Source organism: Littorina saxatilis, linkage group LG8 (assembly GCF_037325665.1).
Source record: "Littorina saxatilis isolate snail1 linkage group LG8, US_GU_Lsax_2.0, whole genome shotgun sequence".
NCBI classification, from domain to species: domain Eukaryota; kingdom Metazoa; phylum Mollusca; class Gastropoda; order Littorinimorpha; family Littorinidae; genus Littorina; species Littorina saxatilis.
In genome coordinates this window covers 32277309-32304745 of record NC_090252.1, presented here as the reverse complement: position 1 = coordinate 32304745, position 27437 = coordinate 32277309, and the positions used below count along the sequence as shown (strand labels likewise).

General features: G+C 41.8%; 1 protein-coding gene across 2 annotated transcripts; it reads right to left on the bottom strand.

Annotated features, from left to right (window-relative positions):
* Positions 1 to 26708, bottom strand: LOC138973325 (uncharacterized). Of its 2 annotated transcripts, none has more exons than XM_070346050.1 (11): positions 26455 to 26708; positions 10946 to 11000; positions 10170 to 10310; positions 9250 to 9462; positions 8731 to 8799; positions 7939 to 8047; positions 7565 to 7624; positions 6978 to 7231; positions 6549 to 6678; positions 3570 to 3754; positions 1 to 2561 (listed from the first exon to the last, which is right to left on the bottom strand). In XM_070346050.1, exons 1-10 carry the CDS (start codon positions 26686 to 26688, stop codon positions 3625 to 3627), a joined length of 1395 nt encoding a protein of 464 aa, XP_070202151.1. In that variant the 5' UTR covers positions 26689 to 26708; the 3' UTR covers positions 1 to 2561; positions 3570 to 3624. The 2 variants fall into 2 exon arrangements, with proteins under 2 accessions (XP_070202151.1, XP_070202152.1); XM_070346051.1 differs by having other exon boundaries at positions 6549 to 6675.
* Positions 26709 to 27437: the final 729 nt, after the last annotated feature.

Here is a 27437-nt window from a genome sequence, read left to right as displayed (position 1 = left end):
TTTTTATTTTTTTTTACAATTTTCAGATTTTTAATGACCAAAGTCATTAATTAATTTTTAGGCCACCACGCTGAAATGCAATACCGAAGTACGGGCTTTGTCGAAGATTACTTGACCAAAATTTGAACCAATTTGGTTGAAAAATGAGGGCGTGACAGTGCCGCCTCAACTTTCACGAAAAGCCGGATATGACGTCATCAAAGACATTTATCAAAAAAATGAAAAAAACGTTCGGGGATTTCATACCCAGGAACTCTCATGTCAAATTTCATAAAGATCGGTCCAGTAGTTTAGTGTGAATCGCTCTACACACACACACACACACACACACACACACACACACACGCACACACACACGCACGCACATACACCACGACCCTCGTTTCGATTCCCCCTCGATGTTAAAATATTTAGTCAAAACTTGACTAAATATAACAAGTCGAAAATACAATATTTAGTCAAGTAGCTGTCGAACTCACAGAATTAAACTGAACGCAATGCCATTTTACTCGTAGCATCGTCAGGCCACCGCTCATGGCAAAGGCAGTGAAATTGACAAGAAGAGCGGGGTAGTAGTTGCGCTAAGAAGGATAGCACGCTTTTCTGTACCTCTCTTTGTTTTAACTTTCTGAGCGTGTTTTTAATCCAAACATATCATATCTATATGTTTTTGGAATCAGGAACCGACAAGGAATAAGATGAAAGTGTTTTTAAATTGATTTGGACAATTTAATTTTGATAATAATTTGTATATATTTAATTTTCAGAGCTTGTTTTTAATCCGAATATAACATATTTATATGTTTTTTGAATCAGCAAATGATGGAGAATAAGATAAACGTAAATTTGGATCGTTTTATAAATTTTTATTTTTTTTTACAATTTTCCGATTTTTAATGACCAAAGTCATTAATTAATTTTTAAGCCACCAAGCTGAAATGCAATACCGAACCCCGGGCTTCGTCGAAGATTACTTGACCAAACTTTGAACCAATTTGGTTGAAAAATGAGGGCGTGGCAGAGCCGCCTCAACTTTCACGAAAAGCCGGATATGACGTCATCAAAGACATTTATCAAAAAAATGAAAAAAACGTTCGGGGATTTCATACCCAGGAACTCTCATGTCAAATTTCATAAAGATCGGTAGAGTAGTTTAGTCTGAATCGCTCTACACACACACACAGACAGACACACACACACACACACACACACGCACGCACACACACACGCACGCACATACACCACGACCCTCGTTTCGATTCCCCCTCGATGTTAAAATATTTAGTCAAAACTTGACTAAATATAAAAAGGGTGATATCGTCTGCATACAGAGCAATTTTAATAACGGTTGCAATATCAACATTATTCCATATCGTATAACTTTTTCTTTATGATACAGGAAGACGTTTTGAGAATGTGAAAGTATGCAAAGGCTCTTTGTGGGTTGTTATGCAATTTTGCTGATTGGTTTATTCAACGTTTATGCATTATTTAAAAAAAACGCATATTGAGTAAACAACAACAAGCATAATGCTTATAGTGGTGTTTACAGTTTTCTAGAAAATTACACATAAATGGCGGCTATTGTACAGTTTTGCTGATTGAAAATGTTTCTGTCAGCTCTTTATCTCACGTTTATCCAGCTGTCACCGCTCGAGATAGGCTGTTTGCAACGTGTAACTAAAATGAGATGGGCAAATTGTTCAGAAACCAAAGAAATGTTTTTGCGTTTTTCTCAAAACATAAAAAACAAGAAATTCCTCGGAGGTAGGAAAAACACCCCCGTTGGTCAAAGGGAAATAACCATTCTCACTGCACCCATTCTCACTGCCACCAACTGAGAAGGTTATTTCCCTTTGACCATGAATATGTTTCTCTATAAGTCCTTGTAGAATCTTAATTCACCAATAACTCCCTAACCGTGTGTTTGACTGGTCCCAATTTTTGTAAGGACCGTCTCAGGAATGTATAGAACCTGTTCACCAAGTTTGGTGACGATCGGTCCGTTCATTCTTGAGATCTATATGCGAACACAAACACACAAACACACAAACACACAAACAAACAAACAAACACATCGACCGAAACCTATACACACCCCTATACCGGGGGTGTAAAAATACATAGGCAATTATCTTATCTTAGAAAAACGTGAGTCACGGGTCACGCAATGGCTACACGTTCACGTACAGGTCTTTGCTACACGTTCGATCATCTAGAACACTGTATTGCCCTTTGAGTGTACACGCAGGCATACGACCAACTGCAAAAACGCGAGGTAAAAATCCATGTCATAGTTCGGTGGATTATGAAAAATAGAGTACTAAGCATGCGTCCCATGAAAACGGAGTTTGGCTGCCCAAATGGCGACAAAACCACGAATGCACGTGGGAGGTGCAGCCTATCAGCGCATCACAAAACTGCATGCGGTTAATGTGTCACTCTTGAAAAAAACTTCTGCCTAAGAAAACAATAAATTGTTGCTCAGCTCTGCATGTTTAAGGAAGCTTATCTTTGTAGGAGGTCTTCTTCAGCTGTTCCTTGCTGCATGTTAGGAGGGACTGAAAGGTAAAAAAGCCATATGCAAGTACATGTTCTCTTTCTTCCAATTACTGTGTGTGTGTGTGTGTGTGTGTGTGTGTGTGTGTGTGTGTGTGTGGGTGTGTTTGTGTGGGTATGCGTGTGCGTATGTGTGTGTGTGTGGTGTGTGTGTGTGTGTCTGTCTGTGTGTGTTTGTGTGTGTGTGTGTGTCTTTCTGTCTGTGTATGCGTGCTGAAGTGCTTGTGTCTGTGTTTGTGTGCGTGTATATTTGCTTGTCTCTCCGTCTGTCTCTCTGTTTGTTTCTCTCTATCTCTCCCTCTCTCCCTCTCTCTCTCTCTCTCTCTCTCTCTCTCTCTCTCTCTCTCTCTCTCTCTCTCTCTTAAATTACAAGAGATTACTATTACGTAATGTTAAATTACGAAAAATCACAGTGATGGAAGACTTCGTTTAGTTTTATTTTCATTTGTCCAAAGCATCAGTGTTCATTATATCCACACAAAAACACTCAAAGTTCATGCATGTGTATTCAGCATTGTTTTCACTACGTTACATAAACGACGCTTAATGTTTGTGTATAATATGTAATGTGTAAATATTCATACGTTGTTGTTTTTCTTTACCTTTTTTTCTACGTGAATATCCGTGTAAATATGTGATTAGATTAGTCCCCTCTCTGGGCGAGGGCTGGTTGAAAAAAAGCTCGTTGTATTGCTCATGCCACAACCCTCGAAAAAAAAGGAATTTGATTTGATTTGATCTCTCTCTCTCTCTCTCTCTCTCTCTCTCTCTCTCTCTCTCTCTCTCTCTCTCTCTCTCTCTCTCTCTCTCTCTCTCTCTCTCTCTCTCGGACAGACAGACAGACGGACACGCTTCGAACACCCACACACAGACGCACGGACACACATACACGCACACACATACACAGACACACACACACACACACACGCACACACACACACACACACACACACATACACACACACACACACACACACACACACCGATCTGCATCTTTTGTGTTTACTCACAGGAGAGAGTGCTCCTATAATTGGAGTTTCCACCATAATCCCTTGTTCAACCATGTTATCCACATGTTCCCCAAGCCAGTGGTTGAGCTATGAGGAGGCACTGCCATGTTTGCCTGGGACTCGTCTTCTTCTTCATCTTCATCTTCCAATTCCTGAACGTGTCTGATGTCGCAGGGTGCTGAGGACTGATGTCAACACCACCATTCACTGACCACGTGTACACACATGATTGGGGGGGGGGGGGGGGGGGGGCTTAAACGTCCTCACAGGGTATTTCCTATTAGGGACATGTATGTGGTGATATGCTAAAATAACTCACGTATACACATTTTTATATTTAGTCAAGTTTTGACTAAATATTTTAACATCGAGGGGGAATCGAAACGAGGGTCGTGGTGTATGTGCGTGCGTGTGTGTGTGCGTGTGTGTGTCTGTCTGTCTGTGTGTGTGTGTAGAGCGATTCAGACTAAACTACTGGACCGATCTTTATGAAATTTGACATGAGAGTTCCTGGGTATGAAATCCCCGAATATTTTTTTCATTTTTTTGATAAATGTCTTTGATGACGTCATATCCGGCTTTTCGTGAAAGTTGAGGCGGCACTGTCACGCCCTCATTTTTCAACCAAATTGGTTGAAATTTTGGTCAAGTAATCTTTGACGAAGCCCGGACTTCGGTATTGCATTTCAGCTTGGTGGCTTAAAAATTAATTAATGACTTTGGTCATTAAAAATCTGAAAATTGTAAAAAAAAATAAAAATGTATAAAACGATCCAAATGTACGTTTATCTTATTCTCCATCATTTGCTGATTCCAAACACATATAAATATGTTATATTCGGATTAAAAACAAGCTCTCAAAATTAAATATATAAAAACTATTATCAAAATTAAATTGTCCAAATCAATTTAAAAACACTTTCATCTTATTCCTTGTCGGTTCCTGATTCCAAAAACATATAGATATGATATGTTTGGATTAAAAACACGCTCAGAAAGTTAAAACAAAGAGAGGTACAGAAAAGCGTGCTATCCTTCTTAGCGCAACTACTACCCCGCTCTTCTTGTCAATTTCACTGCCTTTGCCATGAGCGGTGGACTGACGATGCTACGAGTATACGGTCTTGCTGAAAAATGGCATTGCGTTCAGTTTCATTCTGTGAGTTCGACAGCTACTTGACTAAATATTTTTATTTTCGCCTTACGCGACTTGTTATATCGTGTGTTGTTTCGGCATGCTTCTGTTGACCGGCACGGTTGGCCTAGTGGTAAGGTTCGAACCCCGGCCGGGTCATACCTAAGACTTTAAAATTGGCAATCTAGTGGCTGCTCCGCCTGGCGTCTGGCATTATGGGGTTAGTGCCAGGACTGGTTGGTCCGGTGTCAGAATAATGTGACTGGGTGAGACATGAAGCCTGTGCTGCGACTTCTGTCTTGTGTGTGGCGCACGTTAAATGTCAAAGCAGCACCGCAATGATATGGCCCTTCGTGGTCGGCTGGGCGTTAAGCAAAAAAAATAAATAAATTTAAAAAAATTGCTTCTGTTGATTTAATGGTCTAAAAATGCGTCTTTGTGTCAAATTACAAATTGTTACTGATATACGATTTAGCGAATGAAAAGACCCACTGATGGACGGATATATTAAATGAATAATTTGATGAAAGAATAGATGATTTATTTATTGATTGACTGAATGAATAACTAGGTGGAGGAATATATGGAGAAAAAAATCACTGAATGAATAGATCACTGAAATAATACATCACTAAATGAATAAATCACTGAATGAATAAATCAATGAAATAATAAATCAATGAATAATGTAACTCTTCTTTCGCAGGACAGATATACATTTTGCCAACAGTTATTGGACCTGCAAAAAACGAGTTCAGCTAGCAGTGTCGGAAAACTATACATGAGACATTTTAAGATGCTTGATGGGTTGTTGACAGACCAGCTTTTTTGTCGGTCCGAGGGGGAGCATATCGTCTTTTGTTTCATATTTATTGACCAAGGCCGATATGCCCCCCGAGGACCGACAAAAAAGCTGGCCTGAAAACGAACCACCACACATCGTTTTTGTGATCATTTTGGTAGTGAGAAAATAAGTGCACGAGTTACGTTTAGATAACCACACGAGTCCCGTATTGATAACCACTGGCAATCGAAGCTGGTGTGTGAAAGCAACTTTCTGTGTTTTAGAGTTCATAAAATGTTGGGATGAATATGTCAGGTTTGAGGATGCACAGTTATGTAGGTTCATCTCGGTTTTCCATCCCTTCGGCTTTCAGTTGTAAATATTAAGCTTAGTGATCGAATGTGGAAGCTACGTTGGGTCAAAGGTCACAGAAGATTTGCGTCGTGCAGCGAAGGAAAGAATCGCGATCTTGTTTCCGACTCAGTGCCTCTTTGTTTTTCATTAGACCTGTCATTCTGCTTGCTCGGCTTTGTTAGATGTTTGCATATCTTGTTGCTATTTTCTTTGCTTTTATTATTATTTCTTATTTGTGCTTCATTTATTGATACAACGTCTGGTGCACGGGTCAAAATTTGTGTGACTTGACGTTCGTGTTTCTCTGAACGTCTGTGTATCGAAACACAGATACACGCACTCCATGACTTTGTAAGAAGACAAAACATATCGGTAGGTTTCATTTGTTTGTGATGAATGTATGACCTTTCATGAAGTATAGTTTTGTTTTTTGTTTACTTTTGCCAGCTTGCCAGTTCGTTTTTGGAACTTTGCAAAGCAGTGTCGTGTCGTCTGCTTAGGTCTGGGGAAACGCCAATGAAAAGAATTCCCGAGCGTTTCTATTGGGTTTGCTTTTGATTATCCATGTATAACCTGCTTCCTGCAACTATGGTAACCGGGGATTTATTGCATGGGGAACATGAGATGTATTTCTCAGGTGTTTGTGAATGAAAACTCGTGAAAATGATGACAATATCAAATAGTACATCGGGAAGAGTATACGTACTTCGCAACAGGTTGAGACGCCTGGTCAAACGGAGTGAAACCAGCTGCTTCAGTCTGTCCGGAAGTCGACTTCAATTCTGCGAGTTTAACTCGTGGATTTTCTGTGCTCCCGTGACGGTCAAGTGGCCCTGCTGAATGTATCAAACACACTGTATGCAGATGCAGTCAAGCTAACACACACACACACACACACACACACGCGCACACACACACACACACACACACACACACTCACACACACACACACACACAGACACACACAAACACCCCCCCATACGCACACACACACTCGCACGCTTGCTCGCACACACGCACGCACGCACGCACACACAGACACACATACACACACACACACACACACACACACACACACATTGCCAGACACACACACGAACAAACATGACATATGACTTGCTTTGAAAAGCGATACCTTTAGTGTCAAATGCAGCCGTTGATTCCACCTGAGAATTTACTTCCTCTCCAAAAGCATCCAAATTGGTTGTGTTGCTGTTCTTAGCATCCTCTTGCAAATGAACACCCTCTTCTGCCTTGTTTTGTATGGCGTTGTTTTCGAGATCTGATATCAAAGGTTCGCGTTCTCCCTGTGCAGCTGTGATAGCCTTTTTATCAGACGAAACGTACGGCGATGGCTTTTCTTTCACTAAAGAGTCAGATGTCCCTGATCTGCAATCATTAAATCGACGAAGAAATCAAGAAACCAAGATATCAAGAAATCAATAAATCAAGCAATCATTTAATCAATCAATCAATCAGTCAATCAATCAATCAATCGATCAATCATCAAGCCAATTGGACGACTAATGCGTGCATCCATCTATTTCTTGAATGCCCATATCTTTAATAATGTTCTTGACTAGTGCGCGCGCGTGTGTGTGTGTGTGTGTGTGCATGTTGCATCAGAAGCAGATTTCATGTAAACAATGGAAACACTTCGGAACATAGTAATGGTCACAAATTACCTACTTGGAAGACATTTAAAAGCGGACGGATATTTACCCAGTGGAATCTGTATCGGGCTGGCCGTCTTCTACGTTTGGCTGTTCTCGGTTATGATTTCTGTAAACACGTAAACCATGGAAAAAATCCACCAATCAACCAACCAACCAACCAACACACCCAATCAATCAATCAATCAGTCAATTAATCACAAAGTTAACCAATGAACAAGTTGACTGACTAGTCAGTCAATCATTCCGTTGATAAGCAAAGTCAGTTTTAATTAAAAAAATTACAATTAAATTCAAATGTAGAAGTAATAAAGCTGAAATGTATTAAATAAAACATAAATCAACCACAAACGCTGTTATAACTTAATTTCAGACAATCGCCTTAGATTCAAAACATCACAACAAAGAACAAAATGTGCCTACCGCCTTCGGAGGAAGAAAACAGCAATCACAATCCCAACTAGCAAAACAGTCAATCCGACTGGTAATCCGATGAGAAATTTCAAGTCCGAAGTTACTGAAGGTGTAGACACTGGAATAACATTAATGAATGTTTCAATTACAGGTTTTTTTTAATCTTACACTCGCTCTTTCTCTCCCCCTACCCTCTTTCTACCCCCCCCCCCCTCCCCCCTTTCTCTCTGTCTCTCTCTCTGTCTCTCTCTCTGTCACTGTCTCTGTCTCTGTATATCTCTCTCTCTCTCTGTGGCACGTATGCGCGCACGCATACACGAACGCACGGTATTTAAACTCTCTCTCTCTCTCTCTCCCTCTCTCTCTCTCTCTCTCTCTCTCTCTCTCTCTCTCTCTCTCTCTCTCTATCTCTTTGGCACGCATGCAAGGACGCATGTATGAACAAACACACACACGAACGCGCGCCCACACTCATGGACACACACACACACACGCAATTATATAAGAATGAACGCGCAAGCATATGCAGGCAGATAAATAAACAGACAGCCAGACGGTCTTTGATATAGATATAAACTCACTAAAGCTTTTGAATTTGCTGTGCGCTCTGTAATTTGCATGTGCATACATGTTTTTAAACATTAATGGTACAGTGCTACTGTTCGAAACATTCACCTGATATTAGTTGAGTTTCTCGAGGGAAAGATAGTCCGATACAGAGACAAACACAGATATGCTGACCCCCCCCCCCCAAAAAAAAAAAAAAAAAAAAAGTCAGCAAAACAGTCAGCAATATATCACCTTCAGGATCGGTAATATCGGTCCTAGTATTGTCACTGGCTCTCTGTTCGCTTTTTGATTTGTTGCTCTCTGAAAAAAAATGTACGATTTTATTCTGAAGAAAATCATTATCATCAACGCTGTCTTCTGCGTCGTGGACGTCCTTCTCGTCCTCCTCCCCCTCCCCATCATCATCATCATCATCATCATCATCATCATCATCATCATCATCATCATCATCATCATCATCATCATCATCTTTTTTAAACACCCACGTCGCCACCTTTGCACTAATAGATAGTAGATAAAAATAGATGACACGCAAACAGTAATTAATAAACACACGTAGTTTGACTTATCTGCAACCGGCTAAAGTAGGTTACGTAATTATTACCTTGTATGTGTAACATGTGACAAGTTTGAGCAACCAGGACTGATTCTAGGTGACCTGATAAATGTTATAGCGGTCAGATGTTAAACATGACGAAGTCAAAACATCAAGGTAAGTTTGCTATGCGCACATGCTACTCAGACTCGTACCATTGACGGAAAACTCGCAAGGCTGAAGTTGTGTACGTTCAATTTCAGGAGACATCAGTTTGCACACGTAGCGTCCAGCATGGTCCACTGTCGTCTCTGCAATGTTCAGCACCATTGTGTCCAACTTCTCTGCCACCATGAACGTGTAGCCATCTTTATTTGCCTGGCATTTCAAGCCTTCTCCTCTTACATTTGTGCATGATGCCACCTCGTCTGAACCAAAAATAATAAAAACAGTCAACATGTGTCACAAATACGTACGTCGAACGATCCCAACATGTCTTCGGCAGATTGACCCGCAGTTAGGACTATCGGCCTACATCGCCGGGAGAGAGGGAGAGACTTTGACAATTATATAGTTTATTGATCTTGTGGCCATTTGCCCATATACACACCAGGGTTGTGGGGTGTGGGTTTGTTGAAGTAATTGGAACTTCATTCGTTCAAACATTTACTCATCTTGAACAAGTACACAAAGTCATGTCCGCTCATGGGGTATCTAATATCGATTACATTTACGACTACTGTTAGTGCTTGCTCCATCTAACATTCCAACCCTTCAACATGTAATTGTCGACGTAGCACCCCCAACACACACACACACACACACACACACACACACACACACACACACACACACACACACACACACACAGACACACACACACACACACACACACACACACACACACGCGCGCGCACACGCACGCAGGTAAGTACGCACGCACGCACGCAAGCAGCACACACACACACACACACACACGCACACACACACACACACACACACCCACACACACACACACGCAAGCACACACACACACACACACACACACACACACACACACACACACACACACACACACACACACACACACACACACATTCATATTAAGTAATCGTAAATAGTAAAAGAAGCAAACCTGGATCATTGGAGCCTCGTTGATAGTGATCCACAGAAAGGTCTACAGACTGAAACTCTGTGACACTAGTTCTGTAGTTGCACACCACGGCACCTCTACCTCCTTCGTAGACCATGGGTGCCTCACATGTAATGAGTAGACCTGTGGATTGGCATTGAATTTAATTCAGGTAATGATGGGTAACGCAGAAGTACATTTTAGCGAGTCTCTTCTACAAATTAAACTGTATTGTCTAAGGTATTTCTTTCCAAATGCACTACCATGGAAAGGGAGTTAAAACTAAGGTGTCTGCCAGTTCAATACATATGTGACTTGAATATATACACACGAAGAACAATGACATGATTGCACAAGTGCGTTATTGTTCTCTGACATCGCAGACATAGGTAAACAACCACAGCAGCGACATACACATTCAGAAGAACGAAGAAATAACTGTCCCCTGACTATCCTGGTTTGTGTTTACAAATAATTAGCAAGAACAGTTTATTTACCTGTGCTAGTTTTATAATCGAACGGCACGTGGATAAACCAAACACTAGTTTAAATCTTCGCCGCGCGGCTTATCAGGCCAAGGAATCAACACTGCGTAGTACACACATCAGTACAACCTACAAAGACGGACACGAACGGAAAAGCCTATGGAAATGGCATGGAAAGCAGCGTATATGTAACAATAACATTCCACTTTACTAACTCTGTTAGTTTCCTTGAATACTATTTTCTGTTAGATGACACATTAGATTTTGGTTGTTTTTTTCTCAATATAGTTTTACCTGAAGGTTTCTCTTGTGCAGATGCAAGTAGGCCTGTGTAGATCAGTAGTGTTATCTGAAAATAGTTTCAATACGATTGAGTACATTTCTTACAATACACCGAACTGAAGACAGAGAGAGGAAGGGGAAAAATATATATATCTGGACTAGAGGAATACCCGGCTTCGCCGGGGTGAATCACGAGACAGAGACAGACAGCGTGGCGGTTCACCACATTCACCTTTGAAGGCGAAGTCCTGTCAAATAGTCAGGTTTGGTAGGGATTTATAGGGGTTGTTTGGTTCAGATTCTTCCAAAAGCACCATATTTGGCCCAGAGGTCGCCCATGCCATACTGTTTCCATTTTTGCCGACTGCCAAGACGGGCGCCCCATGGGGCCGCCATATTGGCAAAATCCAATATGGCCGCCGTCCGGGTTACATATTGTTCACTGGTAAAAAAACTAAAAGGGCTAGAATCATGAATGATATCACATTTTAGGTTTTTTTGGGGTCGGGGAATTCGATTCAGATGTTATTTCAATGATCTGTGGTCAAAATTCAATATGGCCGCCATCCGGGTTACTTATCGATCACAGGTAAAAAAACTAAAAGTGCTAGAATCATGAATTATACCACATTTTAGAAGTTTTCGGGGTCGGGGAATCCGATTCAGATGTTATTTCAATGATCTGAAGTCAAGTTTACCCCTCATCGACACTGTAAAAGTCATATTGGTGTCTCATCGTTGAGGAGTTTGAGGCCGTCAATGACCCACCATTGCCATCCTCCGCTCACCACGAGGAAGGACACAGCTTGCAGTTAAAGTTTCAAAAGGATGTACAAGCGTTCATCAAGGTGGTAGAGCAGCTGGGCAATCCTTTCCTTGTTACAAGTCATGAGCTCATAGCACTCGATACACACAATGTCATGGAACAAGCCGTTACTGATTCTCTATCTCAAATCGGTGAAACTGGCCAAACCCTGCATGCAGCATATGTCATGGACAGATTGGAAAAGGCTTCAGTATCAGTAACTGATTCAATCAAGCGGAATAACATGCTAACCTTCGCCAACCGACCTGACCCCAATAAGAAAAAAGGTACAAAGGACAGCGGCGTCCAGAGGCAGAACATGATGTTAATCACACAACTTTTTCTCTCACTCCAGTCACGTCCCGATGCCGACATGACAGACTTCTTTCGGTTCGAAAATCAGAGAGAGCCACCGAGCCTGGCGGATCGAGGGTTGCTGCGATCAGGGACAAAATCAGACATTCTTAAGTGCCTCAATGCACCCACTGGCCGCGCAGATGCTGCCAAACAAGCCACAATCGTGGTGTTGGACATGGCAGCTGTTATCCACATGGTGCGACCCACAACAGCAAATACATTCAGCGAGTATGTGTCACTCCACATTGTACCATATCTGGAGGCCCAAATCACAAGCAGTACCCAACGCATTGACGCCATATGGGATAATTACCCAGAGGAAAATAACCTCAAAGCGCTCACACAGCAACGACGTGGAAATGGCCCACGGACAAGAGTCGGTGATGGCAGTACTCCAATCCCGAAGCGTGACTGGAACAGCGGATTCCTGAAAAATGAGGAAAACAAAAAGGAGCTGTTCTCTTTCATCACCACACAGATCTCCAAGGCTGACATGGACGGAAAGCTGCTCCTGAGTACCCGCTTCGAGACCGTGCTCTCCAACAAGTATTGTGACCTCACAACACTTCAGCCGTGCAACCATTCCGAGGCGGACACCAGGATCCTCCTGCATCTGGCACATGCAGCAAAGCAGGGTCATACAACAGCCTTTGTTCGCACTGTGGACAGCGATGTCGTAGTTTTGACAATCCGGTTCTTCGAGTCCCTGGGCCTATCAGAGCTCTGGGTGGGCTTCGGTACTGGTAAAAACTACCGTGACATACCAGTCCATACAATCTACTCTGACCTTGGGCCGTCAAAATCCTTGGCACTACCCCTCTTTCACAGCTTAACGGGGTGCGACACGACTTCACAATTTCTTGGATGTGGCAAGAAGACAGCATGGGCAGCATGGACAAGCATACCGGATCTCACCGACACACTAGTGGCTCTCACGCATGACCCTGACCTCTTCAGTCTTGAGTCTGTGCATATGCAGCGCCTCGAACGCTTTGTCATAGTCATGTACAGCAAGGGGTGCAGTGCAGCTGATGTCAACACGGCCAGATATCAACTCTTCTCCACTGGATGCAAACTGCTGGAAAAGCTTCCACCTACCCAAGCCGCACTGTTCCAGCATGTCAAGCGAGCGCTACTACAGGCGAGTTTCTACTGGGGTCAGGCCACCTCAATCCAGCAGGAAATTCCTGACTTCAGTGAGTGGGGCTGGCACAAAGATGGCACCAATACCTGGCAACCACTATGGACCACTCTAAGCGACGCTTCATTGGCATGTGCCATTCTCTTGCAATGTGGCTGCCTCAAGGCATGCACGGGAAGGTGCAAATGCAACCGCGCCGGTGTCCGATGCACGGTCCTCTGCAAATGCGAAGGCGGGTGTGTTAATAACGGTGGTGATGACCAGTAGGACTTGTTACTGGAATCATAGAGTGCAAATGCAACAGCGTTAGTGTCCGATACACGGTCCTCTGAAAATGTGACGGTCCTCTAGCACTGCAAATGCAAAGGCGGGTGTGTTAATAACGGTGGTGATGACCAGTAGGACTTGCTGGAATCATAGAGTGCCAGCCAGAACATATGCATAGTAATAATAATCCTGTATTGAATGCACACAGCGGCAAAAAGTGTCTTGCCACTACAGATGTCTCCGAATTATTTGAATTAAAATTGTTCCTGAATAATCATTGATTTTTTGGTATAATTAGAGGTGTTTGGGATATTTTGGTTCAGATTCTTCCAATAGCACCTTTTTGTGACCTTGAAGGGTAAACTTGACTTCAGATCATTGAAATAACGTCTGAATCGGATTCCCCGACCCCGGAAACCTCTAAAATGTGGTATCAATCATGATTCTAGCACTTTTATTTTTTTTACCTGTGATCGATATGTAACCCGGATGGCGGCCATATTGGATTTTGACCTCAGATCATTGAAATAACATCTGAATCGGATTCCCTGACCCCAAAAAACCCTAAAATGTGATATCATTTATGATTCTAGCATTTTTAGTTTTTTTACCTGTGATCAATATGTAACCCGGACGGCGGCCATATTGGATTTTGCCAATATGGCGTCCCCATGGGGCGCCCGTCTTGGCAGTCGGCAAAAATGGAAACAGTATGGCATGGGCGACCTCTGGGCCAAATATGGTGCTTTTGGAAGAATCTGAACCAAAATATCCCTACCTACCCTGACTAAAATGGGATTGAGAATTTTAGGGCTTATTTCTAAGCCCTATATTATCTGTTATGGCTTCTCAAATGCCAGAACATACAGACAGACAAAAGCCGCTAGACCCCATCACAAACAGAACTCTAAAATCCACAGGTGTTGCCCACACACACACACAAACACACACACACACACACAGAAGCCGTATATATATATGTATGTCACACGCTTTCCTTCTTTGCCACTACTAAAGCAAACGTGTGCAAGATTGTATGTTACGCGCTTTGGAGCATGTGCAAGAACGGATTCAAACTCGAAATCGTCCCCCCAAAAACCCCAAAATGCACACACGACTTTTATTTCTCCTGCTGTTATCGTTTCTTCTCTTTACAAATTCTTCAACGCTCAGAATACTGAAAACGGCATCCCAGACGACAGTACTGTTTCCATACGCGAATTTAGCTGCCCTTGGAAAGTGGCTCGCTCAGGAGGCCTGTTAGTCTGACACTATAAGGACAGAGTTGTGAACATAAATGACAAAGATCCCGGAAAGAACAAACATTTCGCGGATGCAGACACAGAAAGACGTCATGAAGATTGCGATGCTTCAAAAGATACAGACTGTGACGATGACTGTGACGTCATTCACATATTCCGAGACGTCATTTATAGTTGTTCGGTCACTTTCGTCAAAAAGTAGATCTCTCCACAATGGCTGCTCCTGTGTTTAGGTTTATCAAGCGTGAGTACGCAAAACGTGTTTGTTCTCTCCTCTGTTGAAGCTGTGAGACATAATCGCCATTACGAGCTAGTCGTGTGACAGAGAGTTTTCTTGCACACTCGACTGCTGCTGTTTCACTCCGGCTAAAGCCGTCGTGAAACATCTACAGTCTCGTGTGCAAGAAAACTCTCTGTCACACGACTAGCTCGTAATAGCGGGTAATATCTATATCTATAAGTGGGCGTCTTCAATCTTGGCACGGAGAGTGTGACATTTTGTAATTTAAAGTTGGATTGTCACAAAAATTGGCATAGTAGTCCGTTGTTCTTAATTAAACTGAAACACATACTTTTCAAGAGAAAAAAGCAATATTTTTGGCAGTTAAAAGTCCGTTAAATCTCATTTTTAAGCCGATTTTTGTGAAATTTGGTTAGTATGTCTGTTGTTTCTAACGGAATATCATAACATACTTTTCAAGACAAAAACCAAAGTTTTGGCAGTTTAAAAAACCGTTAAACCCCATTTTTCACCGATCTTAGTGAAATTTTGTAGGTAGATCTGTTGTCCCTAACTAAATTTCAATTCAAACTTTTGATGAAGAAAAGTAAACTTTTGTCCGTTAAAAACAGTTAAGGTTTGATATTTTTCTTTGATTTTGACGATGTTTGTTTGATAGGACCACAAACCCTGACTGAATTAAATGTTAGATATACACCTTTTAAGAAGAAAAACAAACTTTTGTCAGTTAAAACCCGTTATATCTCATTTCTGCACCGATTGTGGTCATCAGACGTTGAGGTTAAGCAGACTGATATTTATAGCCTACTCCAACAGGATCAAGCCTGGTACAGGTTCACAGGCCAAATACCTGAGTGTACCGGCTGAATAACAGTGTACGGGCTGAACAGAAATATGTACGGATGACGTCACGACGAAATTACGTATTGTAATGACGTTCAGCGTTCCATTTCGTCATTTTGAAGAATAAATTGCATGGAATTGGCTTGTCAAAACCAGTTCGGACACATTGGTGTGTACATCTATTTTGAGTTTTGAACAAAATTCAAACAAGCCTTGCAGCATTTCGATTATATATTTTTTTAATAGATTTTACTGAATTTTAAATCGATTTTGTCATTCAAAATTCACTGTTTGGAGAGTAACATGCTTGTGGTGTGTTCTCAGGAGTGTTTTTTCCAAAGTCAAATGTCTCTTGAATCTTTGGGGTATGGCAACATAATGATTTCATAAGAGACATCCATAGTGTGATTCGACTTGCTATTCACAGCACAAAGAAGCCAGTGAAAATGTGAGTTCTTGAGACCATTTGTTATTGAATATGTTAGTGTATGTGCTTTGCTGGCCTTAGATGATTCTACTCTCATATTTTCTTGAAAAATGGATGTACGCGACCGACTTTTTACCGTGCCTGTTTAGGCGAAATGCCTTGCCATTTATCAACTTTGCTTAGCATCATTTAACTTTCATCCTTTGTGGTATTTTCAACACCTGTATCGCATTTGAAAACTGTGTAATTTAAAAAAACGAGCACTTCAAAGTTGCGTGTTGACCGATGTCACACATTTCGTCGCCATTTTGACTCGCTCATCGGATTACAAAAATATATTATAAATTCACAAGAACAGATTTTTGTAATATTGAGCGTTCATTTTATTAGTAAAATGCCTCAGAAGGCAAATGAATAACATTTGGTTCTGTCATATTTGCAGCAATGTGTCCAAACACATCCCCAAAGTTGTACACCTATCAATTTTTGGTCTGTGCTCAGTATCAGAGACGCCCACATAAATATATAGAGATAGGTGACAGTGTATTTTTCGCGTGGCTATAAATTGATTCGACCTTTTCACTTTGACAGAAAGAACAACTTACGGGTGCAAGGGAAGCGTTCTGGACAGCGCAGTGACATTTTAAAAATAGTAACGTAGAAACAGGAATATGGATTGAAGCCACACGAAGGAAGGGAGATAAACGCAAAACACTGGAGAAGATAAGGAAGAGTTACTCGGAATGGTGAAATGAACAGAAAAATCAAAATCGGTTCAGCGCTGCGCGCTGAGAGCACGTGTTGAAATATCTCATCGATGATATTGTGTCCGGGGTGTATCTGAATACGGTGTCCAAATTTGAAAAAGATCCACCGAGAACTTTGGCGTTGTGATGTGGTCTAGCGGCTTTGGTGTGTCGGTATGGGGGCCCGGGTAGCTGAGGTGGAACCAAAATCGGTTCAGCGCTGCGCGCTGAGAGCACGTATTGAAATATCTCATCGACCAGATTTTGTCCGGGGTGTATCTGAATATGGACACCAAATTTGAAGCAGATCCATCGAGAACTTTGGCCGTGCATGGCGAATACACACATACACAGACAGACAGACAGACAGACAGACAGACACACAGACACACAGACACACAGACACAAGTCGTATATATATATAGATATAGAAGAGAGAGAGAGAGAGAGACAGAGAGACAGAGAGAGAAAGAAAACGAGAGAGAGATAGAGAGAGAGAGAGATAGAGAGAGAGATAGAGAGAGATAGCGAGAGAGAGAGAGAGAGAGGAGAGAGAGAGATCTAGAGCTAGAGAGAGAGAGAGAGCGAGAGAGAGAGAGAGAGAGAGAGAGAGAGAGAGAGAGAGAGAGAGAGAGAGAGAGAGCGAGAGAGAGAGAGAGAGCGAGAGAGAGAGAGAGAGAGAAAGAGAGACAGAGACAGAGAGAGAAAGAGAGAGAGAGAGAGAGAAAGAGAGAGAGAGCGAGAGAGAGAGAGCGCGAGAGAGAGAGAGCGAGAGAGAGAGAGAGAGAGAGCGAGAGAGAGAGAGAGAGAGCGAGAGAGAGAGAGAGAGAGAGAGAGAGAGAGAGAGAGAGAGAGAGAGAGAGAGAGAGTTCCCCAAATTATGTAACTATATACTTCTTGTCATAAAAAAAGACTAGGCAGATGCCAGTTATATGAAAGAATAGGCCATTCTTTACCCTACCATATACATATATGGAATCACATTCACTGAATCGTGTCATATTTTGTTTTGATTGGAGCTGCGTGATGAAGATATTAAGTCTTTGGTTTGCGAAAAATGACACAATTGGTCATGTTTTTAAGTGCCTAACCTATGGCTCTAGGTCCTTTGCAAAAGAACATACACAGAATAGAACAATTAAATGTACAACCTACATAACACAATTAACCCTACGGACAAAAACACACCACATGTACTGTTCACACAATATTTATATATGCTATACACACTATATATATACATACATACCCAGCAAACACTTTCAACAATCATGCCAACTTTGTAGGAGAGGAGTACGTGCATAAATAGAATGGAACAGACATCAGGCCGGGTTGGTGTAGTATTGTGTGAAAAAGAAAGCTTTCAACTGTTGTTTGAAAGAGCTGAGAGAGGTGCAGTGTCTGACAGAGAAAGGAAGAGAGTTCCAGAGTGATGGTGCACCACACCAGAAGGTTCTTGCTCCGTGCTGCGTCCTGTTGAAGCGCTCAACTTTTAATAGCTGCTGGTGTCAGCGGATGATCTGAGTGTGCGTGATGGGGTCCCTTCGTGTTTACTACATTGGGGTGTGCACGTTAAAGATTCCACGATTGACAAAAGGGTCTTTCCTGGCAAAATTGTATGGGCATAGATAAAAGTGTCCACGAAAATACCCGTGTGACTTGGAATATTAGGCCGTGAAAAGTAGGATATGCGCCGAAATGGCTGCGATCTGCTGGCCGATGTGAATGCGTGATGTATTGTGTAAACAAATTCCATCTCACATGGCATAAATAAATCCCTGCGCCTTGAATATGTGCGCGATATAAATTGCAGAAAATAAAAAAATAAAAAATAAATAAATCCCTGCGCTTAGAACTGTACCCACGGAATACGCGCGATATAAGCCTCATATTGATTGATTGATTGATTGTATATGTGGAGGAGTTCAGAAAGGTGCTGAGGGGCACTGAGAAGACCTTGACACACAGACAAGCGAATTTGTGCTTGATACGCTGTTCCACCGGCAGCCAGTGGGGTGTGTACAGCAGGGGAGTGACATGCTGTGTTTTCCTTGACCTAAAGATGATGCGGGCTGCAGCATTTTGAACAGTTTGGAGAGGTTGGATAACTAACGAAGACCATCCAATCAACAGGGCATTACAATAGTCTAAACGAGACAATATGCAGGAAGTGACAAGGGTTTTGTGGCTTCTTCAGTGAGAAAGTGGCGGATGGAGCTGATGCGCCTAATTTCAAGGTAGGCTGCCTGACATGTTTTTGTGACATGATGTCTCATAGAAAGGTCAGAGTCAAGGTAGAACCCAAGATCGCTGGCCTTCCCTGAGAATGTGGTAGGTGCTGAGCCTAACTGAATGGCAGATGGAAGATTGTGACGAGAAGAAGACGTTGAAGAGGCAAACATAACTGCTTCAGCTTTGTTTTCGTTAAGTTTAAGATTGTGTTCATTCATCCAGTCGTTTACATCAGAAAAGCAGGCTTGTAGGGAAGACACAAGGTCATTGACCTTATCAGGAGGAGATGCTTGATGAAGAAGTGTATCGTCTGCGAACATTTCGTGACTGACTGCATGGTGGTTAATGATGGTAGATAGCTGTGTTGTGTACAAGACAAACCGTACCGGACCCAAGACTGAGCCCTGTTGTACTCCATAGAGCAGAGGTGTTGTGCTAGAACGATTGTCTGCCGCAAAAACAAACTGACTTCTGTCTAACAGATAGGAACGGAACCAGGACAGAGCTGTGGGCAGGTTTCACGGTAATCAGACTCTTTGATGTGTGTAAACTTTGCCTTCAAATTACTTGCTTACTGTGTTGATTTTCATCATTTTTTCTGCTTGGCATGAGTAAGTATGGTATTTGCAATACAAAAAATAAATAAAAGCTAAAATGTTTGTGTTTGAGCAATTATTTGAGCGCGTTTTTCGAAGCGAACGTGTGAATCCTGACAGACACCATTTCCTTCTGTCACATGACCCCATCTCAAAGTGTGATTCAACAGACACGAAAATAACACACAAAACTTATGATAATGGGGTTATTAATTCAATTAATACACAAGGTTAGTCTCTGACTAGAGAAAATAGGGAAACAATATCAAATGGGAGCATAAAACCGTTTCTGGAAAAATTTTCAATCACCACCGAAAGTGTCTGTCAGTAAAAAAAACACGTGCTTTGTTTGCAAAGCAAAGCCTAATTTTACACATCGCGTGCTTTTGTCTGTTATTCTTGCTTGTGAACATCATTTTATTGATGTTCTTCACTGGAAAGCAGGTGTATCATCAACAGTATCACAAAATCGCAAAGAATGAACATTTTTGTTGTGATCCGACCGGTGTCTGTAGACTGAATCACACGTTCGGCAAACTTCGTTTTTAACGGAAATAACCGAGCCTTTAATCGGAAACGACGTTTCAACCGCTTCATATCGTCTGCAGGAAGAAAAAGAGGAATGCGATACCCAGTGAGTAAAACATTTAATCGTTTTTAGTGCCTTTTGATCAAGTTTTGTTGCGTCTGTCAGCAACGTTCGTCAACCCAACGTTCGGCACAGCGACGCACGCATACGGATTTGCAGCGTTTGCATTCGGAAAGTGAGGGATTTGTGAGTTCGTTTGCATAATTTCAATCGCTAGTAGGTTTTCCCTTCGTCTCCCATTCTTGTGTGTACATGTTATTGGCATTTCATTGTGTAAATTGAAAGTTTGTGAGTAACAGTAGTAAAATCTGTCGAACGTTGGCAACGCTGACAGACGGAAATATCGAACGTTGCCTTCAATGACAGACTGGCTTGGCGATCGTACTTTCGATTCGTAGGAACACAATATATAGAGACAACAATGTGCGCTCGTTACCACAACGGTCATGAACCGGTGTAACACAAAATTTTTACTCCACGAAAAATTGACTCGGACGGAGTAAACTTCCAGTAAAAATCTTGTACGAAAAAAGAACTCATAAGGAACTAAATTTTTACTCCCCAAATATTTACTCCCAGTAAACATCTCGTACGAGAAACTTAGGGCCTACTCCTTCGTTTATAATTCGCGCAATATCCCATTTACGTGCAATCCCGTTTTGCCGCCGTCCCATTTTGGCGACATTTAACAAGCCAAGCGTCATTTTACTACCGCATCCCATTTTGGCGCAATCCCGTTTCGCCGCTATCCCATTTTTTTGAATTTTTTTTTTCTTTTTACATTTAGTCAAGTTTTGACTAAATGTTTAACATAGAGGGGGAATCGAGACGAGGGTCGTGGTGTATGTGTGTCTGTGTGTGTGTGTGTGTGTGTGTGTGTGTGTGTGTGTGTGTGTGTGTGTGTGTGTGTGTGTGTGTGTGTGTGTGTGTGTAGAGCGATTGAGAGTAAACTACTGGACCGATCTTTATGAAATTTGACATGAGAGTTACTGGGTATGATATCCCCGGACGTTTTTTTCAGTTTTTCGATAAATGTCTTTCATGACGTCATATCCGGCTTTTTTTTAAAAGTTGAGGCGGCACTGTCACACCCTCATTTTTCAATCAAATTGATTGAAATTTTGGCCAAGCAATCTTCGACAAAGGCCGGACTTCGGTATTGCATTTCAGCTTGGTGGCGTAAATATTAGTTTATGACTTTGGTCATTAAAAATCTGAAAATTGTAATTAAAATTATTTTTTTATAAAACGATCTAAATGTACGTTCATCTTATTCTTCATCATTTTCTGATTCCAAAAACATATAAATATGTTATATTCGGATTAAAAACAAGGTCTGAAAATTAAAAATATAAAAATTATTATCAAAATCAATGGACGTCTACCCACAACACGCCACTGGATGCCGCGTGGTGCCAGTCGTGAAAACCAGGTTCTTTGTCCCACAGTGAGACATTCAAGTTGGGGACTTTGTGACCGCTGACTTTGTCAGCATGGATGGAAAGGTGGAGAGATACAGGGCGGTGATCATCCCCAAGTCAACCCATTTCCCCGATGGGCCAGATCGAGAGGAGATCTGTGTGAAGTGTTTGCGCACAAAAGACAATGGGAGATACTATGTCTTTCCTAATGTTGATGACATTTCATGCTTGCCAATGGCTCAGACACAAAAAAATCCCACCAACGAACCATGAACAACAGGGGGGATTACTATTTTGACATGTGACCAAGTCTCATTTGAGCGTTCACAGTGTTACCTGAGAATAGCACACCCCCTTGAATTGGGACCAAAGAAAAAGCGTTGTATATATGCATTTTGAATGCTTTTCTAAAGTCATAAGTTCATTTGTGAAAAAAATAAATTTTTAGGGATTGTTTTGCTGAATGCATGCAGTTAAGAAATTGACCCCGTTTTCAAATTTAGGGGGTAGGGTTGCCCCATAGCCCACGTATGTCTGTGTGACTGTGTCAAATATCAATCTACTTTGCGTACAAACTGTATAGATGTTTGTTTTTCGATTTTAGAATGATTTCTTAAGCTGGTTAGAACTTCTGAGGTCTACAGGAAACGATAAAGATAAAAAATGTACAAAATATAAGTAGCGTCCTTTATCTTACCATTGTTCTGATCAATACTGTCCCTTTATTTGCAAGTTAACCGTTTTTATTAATGTGTTCAAGGAGTATGTTAAAAATTATTATCAATGGTTGCTTTAAACAGCACCTTTGGGCAGTTATTATGCACTGAAGTTGTAAAAGCATGTTTTGGGGGTTTTAGGATATAGCGTCTTGGAACGCCAATCATCTTGGAAATACGAATGTTCATATACATTTTTTTACTGTTTTGGATAGATAAAAAGTTGAACTCTTGGTGCAAACTGTTTTTTGGCCCCTGTTTGACTATTTATTATTTTGGAATATTGTGTGTGAGAGGGAAACTGCAATCCTCAATATCATGAAACGTGCTTGTGTTGTTGATGCTGAAAGATTGTCCCAGACAAGAGAGTCGAAGGCTGTGGTCAATCGTATCAAATGCAGCAGAGAGCGGAGATTTTGTTGTGATCAAGAGCAGTGAGTAGGTCATGTACAATGCGCAACAAAGCAGTTTCAGTTGAGTGGTTCGCACAATTGGCGGACCGGTGTACGTTCAAAAGGCTGTTTGCTTCAAGGTGTGCATTGAGCTGATGTAGGACAACTTTTTTCATGATTTTGGACCAGAATGGCAAGTTTGAAACTGGTCTATAATTGGTGTGGTCATTTTGATCAAAGGACACTAAGTTATAATGTTTGTCCCACGAAAAGACCATCGTGTCGAATTTTACTTCCAACGTGTCAGACAATTTAATATCACTTATTCGATCACTCACTCACTCAAACACCTACTTAGGCGTTCTTACACACGTACTGTAACTATCAGATAAAAAACCTAACAAAACTAGCAACACCATTCAGGCTTTTATTTGTTCATAAACGGTGCATCTTTATACCACACTAAGCAACACAAACTTTGGTAGTTCATATCTTTGAGGAAAAAAAAGCCCAGACATGGCATTTAACAACAGTCTTTCATTTGAATATACATACAACAATCCTTGTTACTCTGTTCAAAACCTCAGGATTAACAGTGGGGAAAATTCCCCCCTTACCCTCGAACTGACTAGCGCCGGTTGGGCTTAGCCTCATTGGAATTGTTTTAATCGACTAATGTGTGTATACCCAAGCCCCCTCCCATCACGGCAACAATACATTTATTGTTTTTCTCTAAGTTCGGTTCCATCACATCAAGAATAAAAGACAGGCATCTTTGTTGCTGCTATTACTTTTCGGTTGAACAGTTACAATTCATGTACATACTAGCTTTACGCGCGAGAATAACCGCATGCGAACGCGTATCAGTTGCTTGCACACCAGAGTACTGGCCATGTATTTATAATATCGGAATTTCCCCGTCTGAGGTTGTTGTCAATAATGTAAAAGTACTTATTACGTTATATTTTTTGCACACAAAAATCTGTGCCATTGTCGGGTCGTTTATTTATTCTAAGTAGGTCAAGGCAAAAGGCAACGTCAAGGCCCCAGGTAGGGATACAAATAACTACTGATTCATCTGACGCTTGCTGTGATTTTCTTCTGCCTAGGACTCGAGAAAACGGGGCGTTATGTCTGTCAATGTATCGGTCTGTCAATGTATCGTTATGTCTGTCAATGTATCGTTATGTCTGTCAATGTATCGTTATGTCTGTCAATGTATCGTTATGTCTGTCAATGTATCGTTATGTCTGTCAATGTATCGTTATGTCTGTCAATGTATCGTTATGTCTGTCAATGTATCGCTATGTCTGTCAATGTATCGTTATGTCTGTCAATGTATCGTTATGTCTGTCAATGTATCGTTATGTCTGTCAATGTATCGTTATGTCTGTCAATGTATCGCTATGTCTGTCAATGTATCGTTATGTCTGTCAATGTATCGCTATGTCTGTCAATGTATCGTTTTTCTTTCTGACTGTCTGTCTACTCATATGGGACGCACCACATTCGGAGGCACTCTATCTCAACCATGCATAGGTACCAGACCCTGGTCTGCTAAATGTATCAAGAGGGTCTACTTGTTTTTAATCAGTGAGTTTGGTTTGCAGAGCCCCCTCCGTTGGAGAGAGGAGGCGACATTTTCGTGCAATGTTGTGGCAAACGAGCGATAGTCGCGAATATAAACAGATACAAACTGCCGTTCCTCTATTTTTCCCTTTTCTGTATTACACTTACAACAAAAAAGGAAGATACTGCAATGATCTAAAGTTGTGTCTTTCAGATGTTTTTAGAAAATAATTGCACACGAAGTAGTGCATGCATAAAGTACCGTCCCCAATATTGGACGATGGGCCCAAGAGGGGTGGGGTTTTCACATGCACCAAAGAAGGCTCCACGCACTTGCTATCTTCCTGGTATTTCATCGTGCATGACGTTTTCAGCATGTTGGAAGATAAAAGAACCTTTTAACAACAACAACAGCAACAAAGTTTTCGGCGTGCTTCAAAGTTTGTTTTAGACACACCTATGACTGGGCATCGATAATTCATTGTGACATACTTCGCAGGCATGGGACCAAACACTTCATCCGTGGCAAACCATTGATCCTGTTGCTACATTTTGTTTCTGAGCAAACTAATAAGGTCTACATAGTCAAGGTGGATCTTGCCCACTCCTGTAGGCTAAGCTGGTCAGTTTGAACCCTACCAAGGAGCAAGGTGACGCCAATCAGGTCTCAGAATGGGATTGGGTTAGTTGTTACTGACCTCATTGCTCAGCTGCAAGAAGAAGCATCCAAACGGCATTATTTTTTTCATCCTAACCTTCTTCTCAACTCCGAAGCTATTGGATTGTTTGAAAATAGCGTGAACATGTACAATGTGGTCCAACTGCACTAAAGACACAGGGGTGCGAATGAGATGCGGAAGACAGCACGGGAAATGTTTAACTTTGCTACAGGTTCCACGTTGGAACTCGTGGTTGTGCAATGGAATGTCAAGAACATCCTCAACATTTTGTCAAATCACAAACAAATGACATTGGATGGGGTTGAGGAGGTGACGGCTCTATTCTTGTCTACTTGTAGAATTATGTAGTAGCATGAGTAGGCAGAAGAGCACACCCCGCCACCAAACCTATGTCAAGATCATGTGTGTCTAATGCAGTTTGAGTACGTCAACTGCAGACAGCAAAACGTTGGTCAAGATCAGTTCGCCGTCTGGTGCAAATTTAACATCCCTTCTTGACAAAACAATGGGACGAGCTGACCCGAAAGACCAAGATGTTGACAAATACCTCATAGCTGTGCGTTCAAAGAGATTCTGTTGGCATATGTGTGCCTTTTTGTGGTTGTCAGAGTCCAGGAAATCTGGCATCTGCTCAGGATCACTGAAGCAGCCAACAAGGCCACTGTAGAGCTCCTGGCAATCCGTCCTGTTATTACAAGAGCTTACCGGTGACGTGCCTAATGTTCAGGGCCCGCTTGCCCGATCAGCTCCAATCTGGCACTCGACAAGTGTGTCCCCGAAGAGATAAGATATGATTGGCTCGATCATCTGGTGAACATCCGACCAATCCAGCAGGGTGCATTGATCGAAGACATAACACTGGCATTTCACATGAAAAATTGGTGTGCCATCACCGATGTTCTCGCTAGTTCAACTCAAAGCGACATATGTGCCTGAAACACTCAGGACACTGCAAATTCTCATTTTCACATGTGGATACTTGTGTTTGGTGAAACTGTTTATGCTGAGCAAGATTTTGTTCTGACACTTTAGTTTGCAAACGTGCTAGATAAGAGTCCACCGAAGCATTTATATGTGTTTGCCTCCCAAGTCTGAACTGCGCACGATGTTGTATTTGTTGTTGTATATGGTGGTGTTGTAGTTGTTGTTTTAGGAAGACACGTTTTATAGTTAGAATGCGTATACAAGCGACAACAAACACGAAGAAAAAAGATAGATGCAAAGAACGTTTGCTCACCTTAGTATTCATGATAAGCTGACACTCACAACAACTGACTGGAAGTTTCACAAGCACTTTCTTATATTTCCTGTCCTTAGACGTTCGCGTCTGATCAGGTGCGATACACACATGAGACTGTCTGCTAACAGAGCCCAAGTCCTTCCAGAAAATGCATGCACAACGTTGTACACGCGCGAATGGATACATCTGAATGTACATATGAATTGTTAAGGTCATCGATATTGCTGGCATCCTTCCATACAGTCGATGTCAGAACTGACTGCACGATAAGAAAGGTACCTATTTTTAGAATCGGGAAATATGTATATGTTATGTCAACACGGAAACATATAACCTAATCTCTACAACAAAAATAGGTTCCTTAAAGGTATCCAGGTGAGTCGAGTCATACACAACAGACCGCTTGAACAGAACAACCTTGGAAATGCATGACTAATTCCACGTAGTTAGGTTGCTGACTCGCGTTGTGCGTCATAACTATTGGCTTTTCTTACAATCTGTCCTTGAAACTGACAAACACACACACACACACACACACACACACACACACACACACACACACACACACACACACACACACACATACACACACACACACACATACACACACACACACACATACACATGCATACACACACACACACACACACACACACACCTGCATAAGTCATCTGTGAATACAATCAATACAACAAAAGAGAGAGAGAGAGAGAGAGAGAGAGAGAGAGAGAGAGAGAGAGAGAGAGAGAGAGAGAGAGAGAGAGAGAGAGAGAGAGAGAGAGAGAGAGAGCCTGAGAGAGAGAGAAAGAGAGACAGAGAGAGTGAGAGAGATTAAGAGAGAGTGAGAAAGAGCGACAGAGAGAGAGAGAGAGAGAGAGAGTGAGAGAGAGTGAGAGAGAGAGAGTGAGAGAGAGTGAGTGAGAGGGAGAGAGAGAGAGAGAGTGAGAGAGTAGTGAGAGAGAGAGAGAGAGTGAGAGAGA